The following is a 19,441-nucleotide window of genomic DNA, read 5'->3' as shown; positions in this document are numbered from 1 at the left end:
GGAGCGGCGCACATCGCGTCTGCACAGCCGGTGTGTGAATGAAGTGCTTGATGCATCCCTGAGACACAGCAGTGCGCGGCCCTCTACTATCTGCGGACACTTTCAAAACTGAACAGCACAAAGGGACGAAATCAGTGCGTTGAGTCCAATGGATTATTGAGCCTCTAAATTAATATTACAGGTATGCCTTCTTTGTGTGTGAAGAGCAGGTAATAACCATCTCTACTCCAGTGTTGCGAATGTGATCTGCTGATCTAACAGACACAGCGCAACTTGATTCAAAAAATAGCAATGAACCCCTTGTTGCAGGTCAAAATGAACACATTTAATGAAAAACTAAATACATTTCTTTACTGATTACTTACATTAACAGGAACAAATAGTCTTGGAGAATGTTTTTTTGCATTGTCATGAACGCGACACGCAGTTTAAATTGTGAATGAATGAAGAATGATTGACCTATAGGCATACTGTAGCTGAGGGAATCGAATATTCATCTGTACTTCATATTAAACTATAGAATGGCTTCAGAACAGTTAGGATATAATAGCCTACATGACAACTTTCTAGTCCTTTATAATAGGCTACCTTCATGGCTTTTGTTGGCTTATAAATTCCACAAAACATAGCATACGCGCAAGATCAGATTTGGATCGGTACCAGCTGGCCGATACTTGATCCAGCAAGAATATGCGTTATCGAACCGATATCCAATCCGAGTATTGGAATCGGTGCATCCCTATTTTGAAGAATGCTGGATATTGGTAACCACTGACTTCCAAAGTAGTAAAAAATTAAATACTATGGAAGTGAATGTGTTGAGCAGACAAATAAAAGCCAAACAGATCTGAAACAAGTGGATGGTAAATAAATTATGACAGAAAATTCATTTCTGGGTGAACTGTCCCTTTAAGGCTAACCAGAAAAGGACAAATCACCAGGATGAAAATCTAGAGTAACGTAAAATCTTTCATACATGAATTCATAATCATAATTGTTCTGCGGACACAGGGTATGAATATGGATAAAGAGGCTCGTTTGCATAATGAGACTAATCTAAAATCAATTAGGAAATACATCTGCAATTTCTGTTGCAATTTAATTAGCATTGTAATATATGAAACATTAGTTTAGAACATCCAGCTAATGAAAATCACTGGGTGGTGCATTGCATATTGATTTTCTTAACAGATGACGACATTAGAATAGCATGCAGAAATCATACTGGTCGGGCATCCGTACACAAAAACAATTGAACTTTTCATAAGCCTAGCAAATGGGGATTCTTTAAAAGATTAGACATGAGCCACTGTCTGTCCTGGAGTATTTCTGCATGTTCTGTCTTTTCAGCTGTCAGTATCGACAGATGGTTAATTTTTTTAATCAATCTCAAAACTTATTTATTTATTAATAAGACATTCATTTCATCAAAAAAGACAGTATTAAGCCTCATTCACACTACGAGCGACTCGCAACGTCAAAGCAACAAGCGACCATTCATTTCAACGGAGAGCGAGCTTCTTTCGGTGTTGTGCCGAGAAAATGCACCCCCTCTGATATGTGCATCTATTAACTGAAATTGATTAAAAAAATAATAATAATAATAGAGTTATGACACTAATAAGATTGACTGAGGTGAGTTTCATGAATGGAACCCTTCCCTTACAATACAATACAATACAATACAATACAATACAATACAATACAATACCGATGAGATTAAGTAAATTTTTTAATGTATGGTTTAGTTTAAAACAGCAACAACAATTTTATGTAATCCTTGTAGCCTAAATGTCTGTTTAAAACCCACCAAAAAGCCTAATTTTAGGCTACACTACAATATTAAATACATTTTTTACATTTATTTGTAAATCTAGTGCATTTTAAAATGCGTTTCACTTCTTGTCCTTGCTTTGTCCATCAAAATACTAATAATTTTTTACGTTTTAATCAACTATGGCCTTTGAATTTTTAAAAAAATGTAGACTGACAATGTTAATGAAAGTCTATGAAGGGGTGCATTTTGCGGCAGGGATGCGTTTTTCGGCACAACACCGGCAACCTCCATGTCGAGCGATGCAACAAAGTTGAGAATCATTCAACACAACAAAGTTGAGAATCATTCAAATTTGTGCAAATAACGAGTGACTTTCTTGAGCGACAGCCAATAGAAGCAGCAGCTCGCTCAGAGGCCGGTTGTATTCTCCGTGCTGTAGACCTACACAGACCTGCGTTTGCAGCAGATCACCAGCCAGAGCGACAGACAGCTACAAAGTCACTGCTAGTGTGAATAAGGCATTAATGATATATACTGTCATTAGTTGTGTGTTGTTGTAAGTATTGTGTTGACATTGTGATTGCAATTATATTACCGTAAAAATGGTTACATTTTGGCATGGACAACACGCAACTCAATAGGCTATAACTTTTATTATTATTTCAAAGGTAAAAATAATTATTTATGTTAGGCCATCATAAGTGTTTTTTTTTTTTTTTGTGAAATTGTGGAGTTGGCATTTGTAAAACGCCACCACAAGCCATTAGGTTACTAGGCCTACCCGTCATTTTATTGATTTATTTAGCCTATTTTAATAACTTGTTTTCAGGTTACATTTTCATTTTTATGGCCATGAACTTACAAGTCAAAATAAAATCGATATGCTTTAGCCATCAAAATAGACCTAAAGTATATTTTCTGGTGTTTCATTTTGCATGAGCAAACAGCACAGTCAGTTGAAAGGATGGAATGTGCCAGTTGCAGCAATATTGTGCTGACAATGATTTGATTATATGATCAATATGATTCTACCAAATAAACTGTTTAGACCAATGATCAAAGACGATGCTTCATCATCTGTTTGTATGCCTGTATATAAACTAGCCTCAAAGGACTGCCCTTTGAACAACCAGAATGGAACCTCTTGTGTTTCTTCCGTTTTGTTCTTTTGCTGCAAGAACATTAAAATCTTAGAAATGAAACCTTCCGAGTCTTGGAATAATTTTTGATCCTGACAATATTAAAGTGTTCTTTTAAACTGCAATATTGATGCTTTGGTGGTATTTTTGATCAAACAACTGCAGATTTGGTGATCTTTTTTACCACAAAATGAAGAAACAAGAAATGGGTAAAATTACATTAGAGTATTAAGATTGATTTTGGGGTTTCAAAGAGTCTGATGACACTTTTCCATTAATAATTTAGCATGATATGGAATGAAGGAGATTATTAAACACTCACCATCTTTATCAGCTCTCCGGAAAATCTGAAAAACAGAAATACAAAATATTAAAAAGAATTACTGATCACTTTACTTCGCATTACTATTATATTTCATACAATCAAAAAATGGCGTTTGCTGTTTGTTCAAACTAATTATTTAAAATGAGGGGAAACAACATAATTCTTGAGGGGTTTTTTGGACAACCTAATTATATTATGTTATTCAATTATAAACATTAATTTACATTTACTTCTTTCATGTTGCACAAACACAAATCAATTGTGTAGGATCCAGCATTTTTTTTTACAGTGTACAATCAACTCCTAATCAAAGCTCATCCTAAATAATAATCAGCATTAAAATGGTCAATTAATTGTTTAATTTTAATACCGATCTGAAATGTGCATACCATAACAGGCATTTTAAGACATTGGCTGCAGAAAAGTTAAGTATATAGAAATAAAGGTAATTAAAAAAACATCTCTCTGCAGGGTTTAATGTCAGTCAACCTACTCAGAAAAGCTATTAAAGGAGGAGGTGGTCCTATAAATAGACTAAATTGCACCTCAGTCCTCATATACCTTAGTCCTTAGAATGGTACAGAGATTAATTCCTGCATAGCACCACTAGAACAATTGACATAACCTTTAAATAGCCCACATTTTATTTTATTTTTCACATATTACCTTTCATGTAGTGAGTAATACAGTTGTTTGTGAATCTTAAAGGTTTATAAAGTTTCAAAGATTAAAGTTCACAATAAATGGACTTACTGTCTATCAAAAAAGAAAGAAAGAACTGATTGTGCAGTACCTGAAAGAGTCATCTGTAATTTCAGTAGGTAATTACATACAGTAATTACATACAATGTAACTCTTGCCTATGGTCTAGCCAAACTTTAACAACATCTACTTTGGTGCACACTTCATTCATTCATTTTCCCTCAGCTTAGTCTCTTATTTATCAGGGGTTGCCATAGCAAAATAAACCGCCAACTATTCTGGCATATGTTTTACATAGCGGATGCCCTTCCAGCCTCAACCTAGTACTGGCCAAGGTGCACACTTAAATACTTCAATTAATAATAAGTAAATATAAATCTAGAATGCGTCTACACCTAAAAAACATGAGATGCAGCACTCAGGAATGGGTTTTTAAAAAAGTGTCAATTAAAGTAGTTGTCATGCCAACTTGCTATTGTAAACAGAAGCTCGCAACACTTGAGTTTTTCTGATTGGTCCACTGCTTTATAACTGGCATTGATGAGCAGTGCTGCATGTAAAAGTTGAAATTCTTTTATCTTCACATGAAGTCATAAAAACACAGCTCTCATGTCACAAACAAAACAATGGAAATATAAGACACAGCCCCAAACTGTCTGAGGGCTATTCACAATGAAAATACTTTTCACTTTTCAATGTTCTGCTTTCTATTGTTTTCTATGTAAATACGTGCTTGATGAATGTGTGTGACGTTACGGTTTTGTCTTTCTGCAGCACCTTGGACATAAGTACCACTTTTAAGACGCTGATCATCAGTGTCAGTTCTAAAGCAGTGGACCAATAAGAAGAATTTGTAGTTGTTACAAGCTTCTGTTTAGAAAAGCAAGTTGAAATGACACATGTTTTATTTGACAGAAACATTCCAGAGCCATGGTCATGACTTGTATACAGCATCCGCTGTTGCATTAACATCAGTTGGATGGACCTCCAAAGCAAGCATTTTCAGTTGAAGCTAATTGATTCTTAAACTTAATGTACAATTATTGTTTTTCTGTTGTTTTTGGAGAGGTTGGACTGAAAGTTTAAAAGTTTAACACAAATACTCCTAATTATGTGTTTCTAAAGTATTGTTTTTATTTTGTATTTTTGTTTTATAAAAAAAGTCTTCTTTAGAAAAAGTTCTGTAGATGAATGTGACAAAACACTTCTACCTGTTTAAAAGCACAAGGGATTTGTTGCTTATTCTTGTTGAACCAGACCTGTATCGAACCTTGACCCCAAAACTGAGGTACGACCGTGACTACTGTATACCGTTACACCCCAATATATATACACACACACACACACACACACACACACACACACACACACACACACACACATTCATTCATTCATTTTCTTTTCGGCTTAATCGCTTTATCAATCTGGGGTCGCCACAGCGGAATGAACCTCCAATTTATCCAGCATATGTTTTATGCAGTGGATGCCCTTCCAGCTGCAACCCATCTCTGGGAAACATCCATACGCACTCATTTACACTCACACACTACGGACATATTTTTTTCAACAAGGTGGACCTGGAAAACGTGCTCAGCAGCCACATTTTAATAAAACTATAGCGCTTCATACCAAAACTTAAAGGGCACCTAGGTTACCCCTTTTTCCACATTTAATATAAGTGTTTTGTGTCCCCAGAATGTGTCTGTAAAGTTTCAGCTCAAAACACTCATCAGATTTTTTATTATACCTTTTATAAGATTCTATTTTATACATTTTTGCACCAGGAGGCTGTTTTGGTGTACTGCACCTTTAAGGCTAGTCCTCCCCGCCCACTCTTTCTACGTGCCTTTCAGCATGCCTTAATCTCCTCCCTTGGCTGCCTCAGATAACAAACAGACATAAAGGAAGCAGATCTCACGTAGTGTTTGTGAGAAATACTACACTAAGAACTTTACCAATTGGTATTTGATGCATTTGTTGTGTTGAGTCAACTTAACGATGAGTCACACACAATGTCGTTACAAAGTTCACGCACACACACACACACGCAGCGCAGTAGACATATACACACACAGACAGACAGAGCGCATTTAGCTTTGCACTCTTTTTGCATGCAAATGTGACAGGATACAGGTTAATCTGTTATGTTAATGTACAAAATAAACCAGATTTAACGTCCACAAACCAGGAATAAAGCGTCTTCTTTTATAATTGTTCTGACACGCGCCTGTGGTGATGAAGTAAAGTTGAAGTAAATCGCTATAATTCATTACACACATGCTCTGTTTTAAAATATTTTAAACTTGTAAAACTCACTCTTGATCACATTTGATGATGATTGATGATCCTAGTTAACTGAACAGACCTTTTATTTCCGGTTGCTTTGCGCTGGTCCCCTCTTGTTGATACGCGCAGCTGTCAATCAATTCGTTGGGTGGGGGGGCCACACTCCTACGTAAAGTTGCGGTCGGTCTGAAAACCGCTTTAATTGGTCCACCATTTTTATTATTTTTATTGAATTGAATTATTATTAAATTGAAAAAAAAAGCACTGGGTGTGTTTAAATCACTCCAATATGACGGTCTATACACTATATCTACACATATGTCGGTCCAAACAGCTTGAAAAGTAGATTTTTCTCCATAGGTGCCCTTTAATGCCGAACTTTTTTTAATCGTTATTGACAATGGTGTTCGGTAAATAAATACCGATAGCAATTTTATCGCCCAGCCCTAGGTTTGGCTGTAATGTTTATGTAAAAAAAGTTTAATAAAATCTTTGTCCAATTTTTCCAGAATGATGCACCTTTTTGGCAGAGTAAAGTTGTAACTTTTTTATTGCCTTTAGCCAATCTGTATATTTTGTGAAACGATATTTATTACGCCTTTACATTATTACATTTATTTCCAAGTCTTGGCAGAATTACAGCACCACATGCTGGTCTGGCATGTACAGTACTGCATTTTTTTGTTGATTTCAGTATTTTTTCAGTGCACAGATATATTTGTGATGGCTCTGAGACTATTTTATTTTTTTAGAAAGATGCAAAAACATTGCATATAGGGAGGCTCTGGCTTTCTGTGAATGTAGCCTATGCAAGTGTGTATATCGCAGATGCGTTTTGCTTGAGGAAATGCTTAAATCTGTAAGAGCAACCTGATCACACCATCCAGTCAGATGTGAAATGGACCACTTAAGACTCTCTGGTAACAGAGGAAAAAAATAAATAAAAAAAAATCACAGTCGATAGAATGTGCTGGGAAGCGTTACTCACTACAGGCTAATTTTACAGCAGTCAATGCATTCGACTTTTACCCTTTCTTATTTTCTAAATAAATATATATAGCGATGTGCAAATTTGTTGTGTTCAAATCTGGATGCCATTGTTTATTGTACTGGCTGTGTGCTTATGATTGGACGAACATGTTTGTGTCTCGGAAGGAGTGTGCGGTGAACATCGGATAATTGAAACACGTATTGACAGCGCACAATTTGATCTGCCTCAATAGAGTGATCACCTTCTCTTGACGGCCTAAATCACTTCTCAATTGGATGAACCAGCTGCTTCATTCAGTCCTGACAGCTAACAGCATTCCTCCTGTCAGGATACTTCACCATCACAGAGCAAACTCAAAAGACGGTAAACGTGGATATCAGGACAACCGCTGAAACATCTGCAGCACAACCCTAACGATGAAGCTTTTCAGCCTTTAGAAATTGGCGCATATTTTGGCAGCCATTAAAAAGGGAGAGTAAATGTGGGAACAGTGACATTAGCTCTGTTCGATCGATACTGTAATGCAGTTTACAAAGCGCTCAAGAAGCACTATTGGTATTTAATCTTCCTAGCGTTTTTTATAGCTTAAAGCAAAAGTGTCTGCAACATTAATCGCCAGTACTGGCTCAAAACTGCTGGGTTGGGTTGGTCAAAAAAAATGGTATCTGATTTAAAGGACTGCAGAGAAGAAAAAAAAACAAGTTAAAAGCAACTAACAACCAACCACACTGTAAAAAACGCAGGGTTCCACACTATTTATTTAGGTTGTCCCAACACAAATCGATTAAGTTAACTTAACAAATTTAAGTGGACTGATCATAAAACAATTAAGTTCTCCCAAACAATTTTTGTTGGTTCAGCTCATTTTAAACACGTAGTTTGAACAAGCAGCAAAAAGATTATTTTGAGTGCATATAAGTATATGTATTTAAATAAAGAAAAATAAACTGTGAATTATTGACAGCCCAGAGTCTGCGTCATCATCTGTACTTCATTACAGACATTTAGTGAGCATTTAAAATGCATCATTCACAAATGAAAACAGTAAACTTTATGCATTTACATGACAACATTGTTTTGTGGGACTGAAAATGGTAACTTTTGAAAAACTGTTTAAAAGTCAAGGTTTTGAAAAATGATACCATTATTACCAAACTACAAAAATGCAATTTTGTGAAAACAGTGATGCAATGTGTCAATTTGTCATTTTTGTGACACACTGACACATTGCATCACTGTTTTCACAAAATTGCATTTTTGTAGTTTGGTAATAATGGTATCATTTTCCAAAACTGGACTGGACTGGACTGGATACATTAATTGTAGAACTAAACGTTTCATAAGAGCAAAGGGAAAAAAAAATTGTACAGTAGTACATTGTACAAAGAGAAACCCAAATGTTTCAGCATACAGCCATTGGCTCCCATAGCAGAAAAGGAAAATACTATAGAAGTCAATGACTACCAGATTTGAACATTATTCAGAATATCTTCTTTTGTGTTCAACCGAAGAAACTTAAAGAGCCTCTATTATGGGTTTTTGAAAATGACCTTCCTTGCAGTGTGTAACATAGCTCTAAGTGAAGTGAAATATCCAGCTGATGTTTAAATCTGAAAGTGTGCCATGTTTAAAACTATTGATTCATCTGTAAAAGTGTTGACTCAGAGTAGATTAAATGAATCGTCTTGGTTACGAATCTTTAGCCATGTCGGTGTGACATTGAAATGGAAGTCAAGCCCCGCCCATTTGTTGCGCACGAAGACCCGAGAAAATTGAAAACCCCCGGCACCGCCCACAAACAATGTAGAAAGAAAAAGAAGACGACAAACACTGTAGCAGATCCCGGTTGGATCATGTCGCGTAGATGCTGTGCTCTGAAGTGTGAGGGAAAGTGTTATTTTCCCTACCCAAAGATGAGGCTGTGAAGGTTTGTTTGAAGTTTATTTTTGCAAAAAAACTCAGCATTATAGACCCAGCCTTGTGCTGTGTTCCCTTTGTGTTTCTAACGAGTGCTAAAGCAATCTACATGCTTACAACGGGGGATTCATCGACCGTTTGTTAAAGGACGGATCAGAAAAGACTATTGATGTATGGGACATTGTCAGAGCTTGACAGGACCTTTACAGTACGCAGTTCATGGATCAGTTTCTTCCTCCAGTTCACAAGTGTAAGTAACTTAAGTGTGATTAAAATGGTTGCCTCCTTGTTTTCTCTAGCTTGTAGAATATGTATTTAATTGTGTTTTGTTACTTGTAAGCGCTCCATGTGGCTTGTACTGTATCTGGTTAACTCTTCATATTCTCATATCGTGTCCAAAACCATGTTGAAAACGCGACGTGTGCCGCTTTGTTTACGGATTTAAATGCGTTTGTGAGCTTGCGATCCTCTGTTGTTTGTTGTTGCTACGGCCACCATCAGCTACACACGTGTGGCGGTCAAGTTTCAAAATAGTTGCCACTGTGTGGATTAATACTGAATGTATGTCGTTGTTAAGAATAGAGCAGTATGCTGATTTAAAACTGCATTGGGCTCACACATACACTCTGCACTCTGACTACTTCAAAATTGTTGATACGACGTGGTGGGCGATTCTCTCTGTCTCATGCTGAACGCAATCGACCAATCGCAACAGACTGGGTCATCAAACCAATCAGTGCAGATTATTACACGCTAAAGAGTGGTTTGCGAACTATTGAAATTGTTGAACGAATCATATGGGAGGGATAATTAGGGAAAAATAAATGCATATTATAAGACAGTGAAATAGTTTTTTGACCTTGCATGCATATCAGCCTGTTGTTGGAGACCCCCAAAACCAAAATATGACCTTTTATAATGCATAATAGGGGCTCTTTAAACTTAAAAACAAAATGTTCTGTTTTGGGTGAACTATCCCTTTGAAGTCCAAAATAAAATCTGGGTTCTTAGCCAAACCAGTTTCGTACCACTGAATGACAAGATCCAGTTTATTATAACAGAACCGGGTCACAGCAACAATAGATACTAAGCAGATGACACCGAAAGGTATAAAAAGCAAAAAGAGACATTAAAAATTGAATAACACCTGTTAAAAAACAAGTCCAGAAGCATTATAAGCTGGGAGTTACATCATTCTTCCATTATTCATTATTATCATTATCTGCCTGAAGTGTTGCGCTGACACTGTGAGGTTATTAAATACCTTTTGAAAGGTCTGACAATATGAAGCTACTTAATGTAGGTGACCCAGTTTGTTTGCACCTCAAAAGATTTGTCTCTGCATGACAGGAAAGGGGGACAGCTACAAAAAAAAGTGCTAATGTGAACTACAAAGCTACAAGTTGATGAAAGAGAGCCACGCTCGCAGCAGCGGGAACCAAATAACTAGTAGAGTGGAGACGGGGCAATAAACTAAGTCATATTGAAAAAGAGATCAAATCTGTCAATAACAATGATGAGCTCTGGACATTTTACTCAATGTGGATGTGAAATCTAACAGCCTGTCACATAGCAGAAATAGAAGCAACAGCCAGTCAGTGCAAAATTCCCGTCAATGAGAAGTCTTCATGTTTAACGCCTTTCTGAGTTAATGAGTGTCATAGTCTGCACAAACTAAAACTCATGCAGCACTCCTATTTTAAGCAATCAACAAGCTATTTTCAAAGACTTGATTGTGTTTATGGGGTGCCCTGTAACACGTATTCATGTTTTGTTTTTAAAATATTGCATTTATTTATTTTATACCGCAGTTTCCACTCTCCTAAAAAAAGACTTGTTGACTTCCTGGTTCTATAAAGGCCCACCCTCAGAAATTGGTCAAAGTCTCTGATAGGCATGGGCGATACCAAATATTTTCTTTCTGATCCAATACCAATTGTCAAGACAAGAATTGTCAACATCAAAATCGATAGTGATACTTCAATGAAGTATTTTATAGTGATTCTATAATGTTTTTTAATAACCTTTATTATTTTTATTACTATTATTTAAAAAAAAAAAAATTGACATAATACCTTATTACATTTCTTCAAATTACAAAACGTTATTAATTGAATAGAAATTGGCTATATAATGCCATATACTGTATAACAAAAAATGAAGAAGGTCGCTAGTCCTGGCTGGGCCAGTTGGCATTTCTTTGTTTTCCCCCACAATCCAAAGACATGTGCTATAGAAGAATTGGGTAAACTATATTGGCCGTAGTGTATGAGTGTGTGTGTGAATGAGGGTGTATGGGTATTTCCCAGTGCTGGGTTGCGGCTGGAAGAGCATCCGCTGTGTAAAACATATGCTGGAACAGTATGCGGTTTATTTCGCTGTAGCGACCCCTGATAAATGGGGGGACTAAGCCGAAGGAAAATGAACAAATGAATAAAATAACTCCAGATTTTGCTTTTTTCGTTCAGTCATAATGACCGCATCTCCGCACTGATCACTCATTAAGATAAAACAATAGAAACATAGAAAGGATCGACAGTTCTATTTAAGGATCGATTATTTTGATACATTGATACATTGAAAATAATATTAATACTTTAGAATTGATCCACCCACCCCATAGTCATATTGGCCAGTTGGCCTAGTGTGTTCTGATTCACTCACTGTCCAATGCAGAGGTTCCCAATCTTTTCAGCCCACTACCCCTAAAATAACAATGACAGTAATTCACAACCCCCCAATATCTTCTGAGGTGGTTGTAAATATACAATTGTTGTGTGCAATTGAACAGACACAACCATAGGCCTACAGTATATTAACAATCATATTAACAATCATATTAACAACACAAAAAAATGAAGTCAAATTTGTTTAAATTCAACATTAACCTCACCTAATGAAATGGGTGAGCATAATATCTGGAGTACAGCTAGTCCATTCTTGGTTTTGAATTTTGGATACTCCCTTTGGGAGCCAGAGAGTCGGAAAGTGTAACATGGCACCAAAAAATAAATAAATAAATAAATAAATAAATAAATAAATAAATAAATAAATAAATAAATAAATAAATCGATCTGCTTATTAACGTAATCACCTCAGTGGTCACAATTCACTGGAAAACTAAATAAATAAATAAATAAATAAATACATGAATAAATAAAAAGATGGATTGCTTTTTATTTGCATGTGGTTTTTAGAAGTGTAACTTACTATTTTACAATTTTCTATCTTTTGTAGGTTATGGATAAAATTATGTAACTCAGTTTAATGAAATGTATTAAATTGTATGAAAATCACCAAGCGACCCCCGTTTTGGGACCCACTGACTGAGCGCAGTGGTTCTCAAACTGTTTTCCAGAAGACCTAGATTTTAATATTTAAAATCCTTATACTTTCAAAAGCCTTATCAGACAAGAATTTAATCAGTTTTTATCAGTTAGAATTTATCAGTTGTTTTTAATTATCATATAATAAAAAAAAATGACGATCAGATTTTAAATGAACAAAAAATAAATAAATAGGTTGGCTTGATAGATGTGATCTATTGAGGTCTACTATGATCAAATAAAATGACATTTCTTTTAAAGATTTTTTGATTTTTTTAAATATTTGCAATAGTCCATAAAAGCTCCGTCTAACTTCTGCTTTTGTTTGAACAAACACTGCAGACACCTTAAGTGAAAATGTAAATACACTTTTTGACAGTAGGTGGTGCTTAAACAAATGCAGAAATGCTGGAAGAAATATGATTAATGCTGGAAGGTATTTACCTCAGGTAAGTAGCTGTATTTAAATACACTTTTTTTGTCATGGAATTTTTATTCTTGCAAATAGCATTTTACATTTTAAAAGATCTGAAATTAAATAAATAAATAAAAACAATAATAATAAATAAAATAAATACAAATACCAAGAAAAAAGAATAATAACAAACCATGTACATACTTAAATACACTTTTAATGGTTAATTAAACAATAAAATAAACTGTCAACAATTTGTTTCATCATTAATTTGTATCCTTGTTGTCTTCAAATTTGGTCTTTGTTAACCGCTAGTTTAGAAAATACTGGTTTAGTGCATGTGACCCAGAAACTTAAAGCCAGGGCCGGGGTTTGTCAATTTTAGGGCTGCTGATGTCACAAACACAGGAAGAAGACTTTTGTAGTCGCAACCAGTCATTATTATAGGTCTTAAAATGATAATTATGGAAAAGAAAATTAGCTGAACTTTGAACATCATAACTTTGCAGATTAAAAGTTTAAGATTAATAAAGTTAAAAACAGTCAAGTTGTAATCAAATACCCATTAATATATGAATCCATTTCACAAGAACTTCATCTCTAGCTAATCTGAGAGTCACAACACCAGCTTTACATCATTTGTGATGTTTTATTAACTAATTTCTAGAGGAGCATGTGATATGATTGATCGCAGTCTGTCTCTTATCCATAATCATTGATAATCCAATCAGATTGATCCAAGCCTACAATATATAGACCAATTTCACCCTATTGCCTTATCTTCATTTTGGAAGAATCCCCTTTTCCAACCCATCTCCTCCTTTTCCTCCTTTACCATGGTAAACTCTCGAGACCAACCTGCTCTCAGACCCCCTTACAAGCTAAAGATCAGGCAGGAGCTAGGCATGGAACGATAACACTTTTCAAGGTATACCGCGGTTTAGAAAAGTCAAGGTTTTAAAACCGGCAAAATTTTCTGTATACCATTCTTAAGGTATGTGTATGATTTTATTTACGTTTTTTTTGTGTGTTTTTTTTTGTGTGTTTTAGGACAACAGTATCTCCAGCAGAAAAGATATCCAAACATACCGTTTAAATGGTAAAGAAATCTGTGTTTTTGAAACTAATGAAGACAGCAGAAGTCAATGATTTATTTGAATTATTTAGCCTGACATGTTTACTGCTCCAAAATATTTTAAATGTTTCTCAAAATAAAATCTATTGTGTTCAAAGGGGGAAAAGTTTTAGTTTTTTACCCAGACATTTAAAAAGAATATATTTTAGAGCAGTTATCACAATACCGGCAGCACGGTGGCGCAGTGGGTAGCATGTTCACCTCACAGCAAGAAGGTTGCTGGTTCGAGCTTCGGCTGGGTCAGATGGCATTTCTGTGTGGAGTTTGCATGTTCTCCCCGTGCTCCGGTTTCCCCCACAGTCCAAAGACATGCACTGTAGGGGAATTGATTAAGCTAACTTGGCCATAGTGTATGTGTGTGTATGGGTGTTTCCCAGTGATGGGTTGCAGCTGGAAGGGCATATGCTCTGTAAAACATATGCTGGATAAGTTGGTGGTTCATTCCACTGTGGCGACCCCATATTAATAAAGGGACTAAGCCGAAAGAAAATGAATGAATAATCACCATACCATGAAACCATGATATTTTTTTCCAAGGTTATCATTCCGTCAGAATCTTATACCGGCCCATGCCTAGCAGGAGCCCTGAGCTCAGGGTTCTTTCTTGGGACAGCATGCTAAACCTGCAAATAGCGTCAAGCAATATCTAAATGTGAACTCTTAAATGTTTGAGAAAACTGCAACAAGATCTCATGGCAATTTGTAACTTTTTTGGTAGTGGCTAATTCGTATGAATTCATACGATCTCATTCGTTCAGTTTAGTACGATTTGCTTATCCCCTAATGATTGTACATTTTCGTACAATTGAACTTTTACGAATTCGTACAAATTAGCCACAAAACTGACAAAACGTAAAATAGTCAGGCGAGATCAGCCTTAAAAACTGCCAATAAATATAAGCTAAAGCAACCTTAAAATAAGTGTGTGATTTATTTTGTAGAATTTACAGAACTTTTTCACTTAAACTATACTAAAATGAATTTTTCTCTAATATCATACAACAATGCGTTTGAATTTATACAGTTTTGTTGTACAGCAGGACAAAACATTAAATGTAGATTTATTTGTAGGCCTAGATATTTTTATAAGTCTACATTTTAAAACATCTATCACATTTATTAAGTTTTATTAATTCATTTTTGAGGATAAAAACATAAAAAGTAAGAATAAAAGTATTACAAACTAACGCTGACTTTGTGTTGAGAAAATGATCTAGAAGAAATAATAAGAGAGAATGATATGTCAGCCAAAGAAAGATAAAGATTGACAAAGACTTTAAACGGGAGAGTGACAAATGGATTCAATTAATAGGCACTAATACGTAGACTCGCATTTAGACTTGCCAAGTCAATTGGATTGATTCTCTGTGCTTTGGCTCAAATCCAATCCACTGAACAAATGCCAGATATATTTGTATTTTAAAGTTCAAGTCAATAGTGTGATGAAGTCTTTAGCAAATGTCACGTGCTGCCACCATTTGATCAACTATTCTCACACATGTGCGTCCTACAGCATAAACTACTGTAATTCAGCGCACACCATTCAACCCCAGTGGAAAGGAAATGTTCAAAAACATTAAATGCACTTAATTACTCCCTAAAGCCAGATGAGGTCTGGGACCAGAGACATGATTATGTAAGAAAGCAATAGCGCGAAACACACTTATTGCCTTCTTTACGACAGCTTGTTAGTGCTCCACTGTCAGGTTTGGGGAAGGCAGGGATGCGAGAATTTGACACGCTCTGAATCTATAACTGGTCTAGCCGCCGAATCGAAGCCTTTCAGAAATGAAAATGGGGTCTTTACATTTGCATTGCTGCTTCAGACACTTTCAGAATAAACTGTAATGACGAATGACGCTCAGTGGCTCGGCTGTTTACCATTGCAGGCTGATCCTGGAACAGACATTGCAGCAGACGTGTCAAGATTGAGTTAAGTAATGGAATTCTCTCAGAAAGTATAGGGGGAAATCAATTCCCTTACAAGCAGCTGTGCTCCATATCTTAAGTCTCGACGAGAAAATCGTGTACACATGCTCACCGTCCATAAAAGACAAATTATCTACAGCACCTCATTATCTGCTTAACCCCTCCTCCACTATTGTATTTACACTAGGGTGCATCTGGTGCCTTTGGCTTTTCTTTCCTGAGGTTTTTAATTAGTTTTCGTCCCCTTATATATTCTGGTTACCTGTATCTGGGTCTGGAACTGAACTACTTTATTATCACTCTCTTAAACGTTTTAACTTCTCCCCCCAAAAGCAATGTGGAAATCTCGAGAGGTATGACCATCAGATAGGCATAATTATCCAGCACCAATGAAGAACAATACTGAGGCAATACTTTGACCTACTAAATCAATACTGCTGAGACCTCGCCACAGCAGCCAACCACAAAGCATAACTGCCAGGCTCACAGGAAAAGCACAATAAATTATTTAGATTCGGGTACACTTCTCGGAGATAAATTCAGAGCAAAAGAAAACTGTTGTATAACCTCAAGATGCTGAAAGGTACAGCCAAATGTATGCAGCGTTGTGGCTATTAGAGAATATTCGGTGTGTTTCATAATTGGGTTGATTATTCCAGTGCAGAAGCTGAACAGTATTTGTAAAAGGCTGGGATTGAGCATGTGCATGCAGTTATAGAGTCCCATTGGGAGGGCTTTATCTCATCCTGAATGGGGGGTCTTTTGCATTAAGGATCAGCTGTAAATTATTTTACACATCAAAAATGGCTACTCAAATTATTTATCTATACAGAAACTATTTATTTAAGTTATTGATCATTGTATTTATAGATTTTCTGCTAAGAAAGTCCATCATATATGCGTTATTATGACACTGAAATCATAAAATAGAAATAATTTAAACAAAAACCCTAAATGAAATTTTGGTTACTTAAAATTTAGATATAACCTTTAAGCTTTCGATCTTTCTTGGTTGCTCTTCTGCTCATTTTGGAGCTTGCTAAGGGAACTTTGAGACCCATCATTCCAATTTCCATGCTCACAGCATATTAGACATACATTAAAATTAATATTATCACTCAACAGACGTAATAAAGCATTTAAAGTCGCGCGGTGAAAACTAGTTTTCGCGCGGAATGACACGAGAAAGTAGTGCCGGTAGGTCTCTATCGGCAACTATCTATATCTAATTAGATTACTGTACAAAAACTGATTGCGTGCAACTAACCAATTAGAATTAAGTACTGTAGAAAACAATGTATTAATATATGCAAAGAATATTAGATAACAACATGCAACTGAAATGCACATACTCTCTGTTCTACAAAAAAAAAGACTGGATTTAAAGTTAAAAGTCAATTCATAAAGTGTAATTGCTTTAATATTCTCCAAGCACCAAAGGATGACTAGTTGTGTATGAGTCATTTATGTCTAATTACTGCTCAAAACTCTTCTGAGGTTACTAAATTAATTAATTGATTACTGAATAAATTACTTCATTACTTTATTCGGGCAACCAAATAAAAGTTGAACGGTCGCACACACCATATTTCATAATACAGAGAAAATGAAACACCTACATCCAAAATGACAGAGATGCCCTTTCGTGGCTCCGGTGCGAAAAACTGCTCCTGAGCCACCGCCGCCTCCTCCTTCGCGTATTCCCGGGTAGAGATGCTTTTATTGTCGCTCATCTTGGTGACTATCCAGCGGACGAGCCCGTCTATTCCACCGGGCTGAGCGCCGCTGTTTCCGGACTGTGCAGCCGTCGCTGTCTCGCTGTCCTGAGCCCCGGGTGTGGGCTGGTCTTTACTGTCCTGTGCCCGGAGTTTTGCTTGTTCTTTGTGGAGCAGTTTGTGGACGCCGTCCCTGCAGTAGCGCGCTGCTTGTTCACACATCCTTTTGCCGCGGAGCGTTCATGCTGCGCGCTATGGGGGCGATCCCTCCCTCCGCTATGACATCAGCGGCTCACAGCCCAAAACTCAGCCCTCCTGACACCCCGAATTGGAGCAGTTTAGTAAATGCTATGCATTTAGTACAGTTGCAGATGAATAAGATACAATATATGAGAGAAAAGGCATTATTTGCAATTTAGAGAGAGAAGCAACTATTTAAGAGGGAAATGATAGCAGATAATAACTTTTGAATTAATTATGGTAGTTATTTTAGGCCTGTTTTACCAAATATTCTACTGCAGCTCAGTAAAATATCGAATTTAACGGTTGCTGTATTAAAACCTTGGAATAACCCCGTGAAAAACGAGCCAATGATTATGATGAAGGGTGCATAAATGATGACAGAATTTTCATTTTAGGTGAACTATCTCTTTATATAATATTCACTACTTAAGGAGGCACAATTGATTTTAAACATTCAAGTCTGTATATTATGCATGTGCTTGATTGTTTTATGAAGAAGCACATCATTTTAATTTCTGGAGTTTGTGTTACTTTCAGTAAACACATTTTCAGTGATGCATAACTTACCATATTTGTCAACAAATCGGCAAACTGTTACTATGTTTACCTTGTGGAAAGAGGTGAAAAGAAGCACTTTGAATAACCTCTAAGTTCCAAAACCGATATACTTCTGAAAAAAAAGGCATCTTTTAAAAACAAAACCTCAATTTTAACAAATGTACAAAAAAGTAAAATATTTCTTTGCATTAAGTAAAACATTGTGTGAATACAAGAGACGATATTGTTAATAGTGTTCCCATTTGCTCATACTGTATCCGCAAAAACTGATATGCATGCACATGACAAAATATTTTTGTATTTCATACAGAAACGAAAATTGTATAGTTTTAGTAGACACGCTCTCTGAAACGCAATCTTAAATGTTTGCATTTCCAGGCCCCCAAAACCCTGTTGTGGTGCAAGTAGAGTAAAATTATCTATTGTAAATATTGCTTAAAGTATGATTAAAAAGTAGACCTTTTGTAAAGTACTCAAGAGTAGTGAGTATAACGCTGTGAAAAGCTGATGCGTTTACGTACATGCAGTACATTCTGTATTGCATTTAGTGATCTTCCTATATTCCAACCTTCCTTCCACTGTTCGTTCCTTCCTTCCTTCCTTCCTTCCTTCCTTCCTTCCTTCCTTCATTTATTCATTCATTTGTTCATTCCTTACTTCATTCATTTGTTCCTTTCTTCATTCCTCCCTTCATTCGTTAGCTCATTCTTTCATTCGTTCAAATTTTTGTTCTTTCCTTTATTAGGTCCTTTGTTTGTTCATTCTTTCATTCATTCATTCGTTCCTTCTTTTCTTCCTTGCTTAGTTTGTTCAGTCTGTCCTTAAATCCTTCCTACATTCATTTGGTCCTTCCTTCATTCCTCCCTTCATTCGTTCGCTCATTTATTTGTTCTTTCATATTTTGTTCCTTCTTTCATTAGATCCTTTGTTCATTCGTTCGTTCGTTCCTTAGTTTGTTCAGTCCTTCCTTGAATCCTCATTTA

General features: G+C 36.1%; 1 protein-coding gene across 2 annotated transcripts in view; it reads right to left on the bottom strand.

The window, feature by feature from the left end:
* The window catches only part of necab2 (N-terminal EF-hand calcium binding protein 2), a 193,948-nt gene extending 176,034 nt beyond the window's left edge, over positions 1-17,914 (bottom strand). For both annotated transcript variants that reach the window (XM_056478385.1, XM_056478386.1), the window contains exons 1-2: positions 17,562-17,914; positions 3,239-3,263 (exon numbers count right to left, since the gene is read on the bottom strand). In XM_056478385.1, coding sequence (XP_056334360.1) covers positions 3,239-3,263; positions 17,562-17,879 — 343 coding nt within the window. In that variant the 5' untranslated portion in view covers positions 17,880-17,914. The remainder of the gene's footprint in view (positions 1-3,238; positions 3,264-17,561) is intronic.
* Positions 17,915-19,441: the final 1,527 nt, after the last annotated feature.

This window comes from Danio aesculapii, chromosome 18, assembly GCF_903798145.1.
Source record: "Danio aesculapii chromosome 18, fDanAes4.1, whole genome shotgun sequence".
Lineage (NCBI taxonomy): Eukaryota > Metazoa > Chordata > Actinopteri > Cypriniformes > Danionidae > Danio > Danio aesculapii.
Note: the sequence above shows the minus strand (reverse complement) of the source record. Positions and strands in the feature narration are given on the sequence as shown.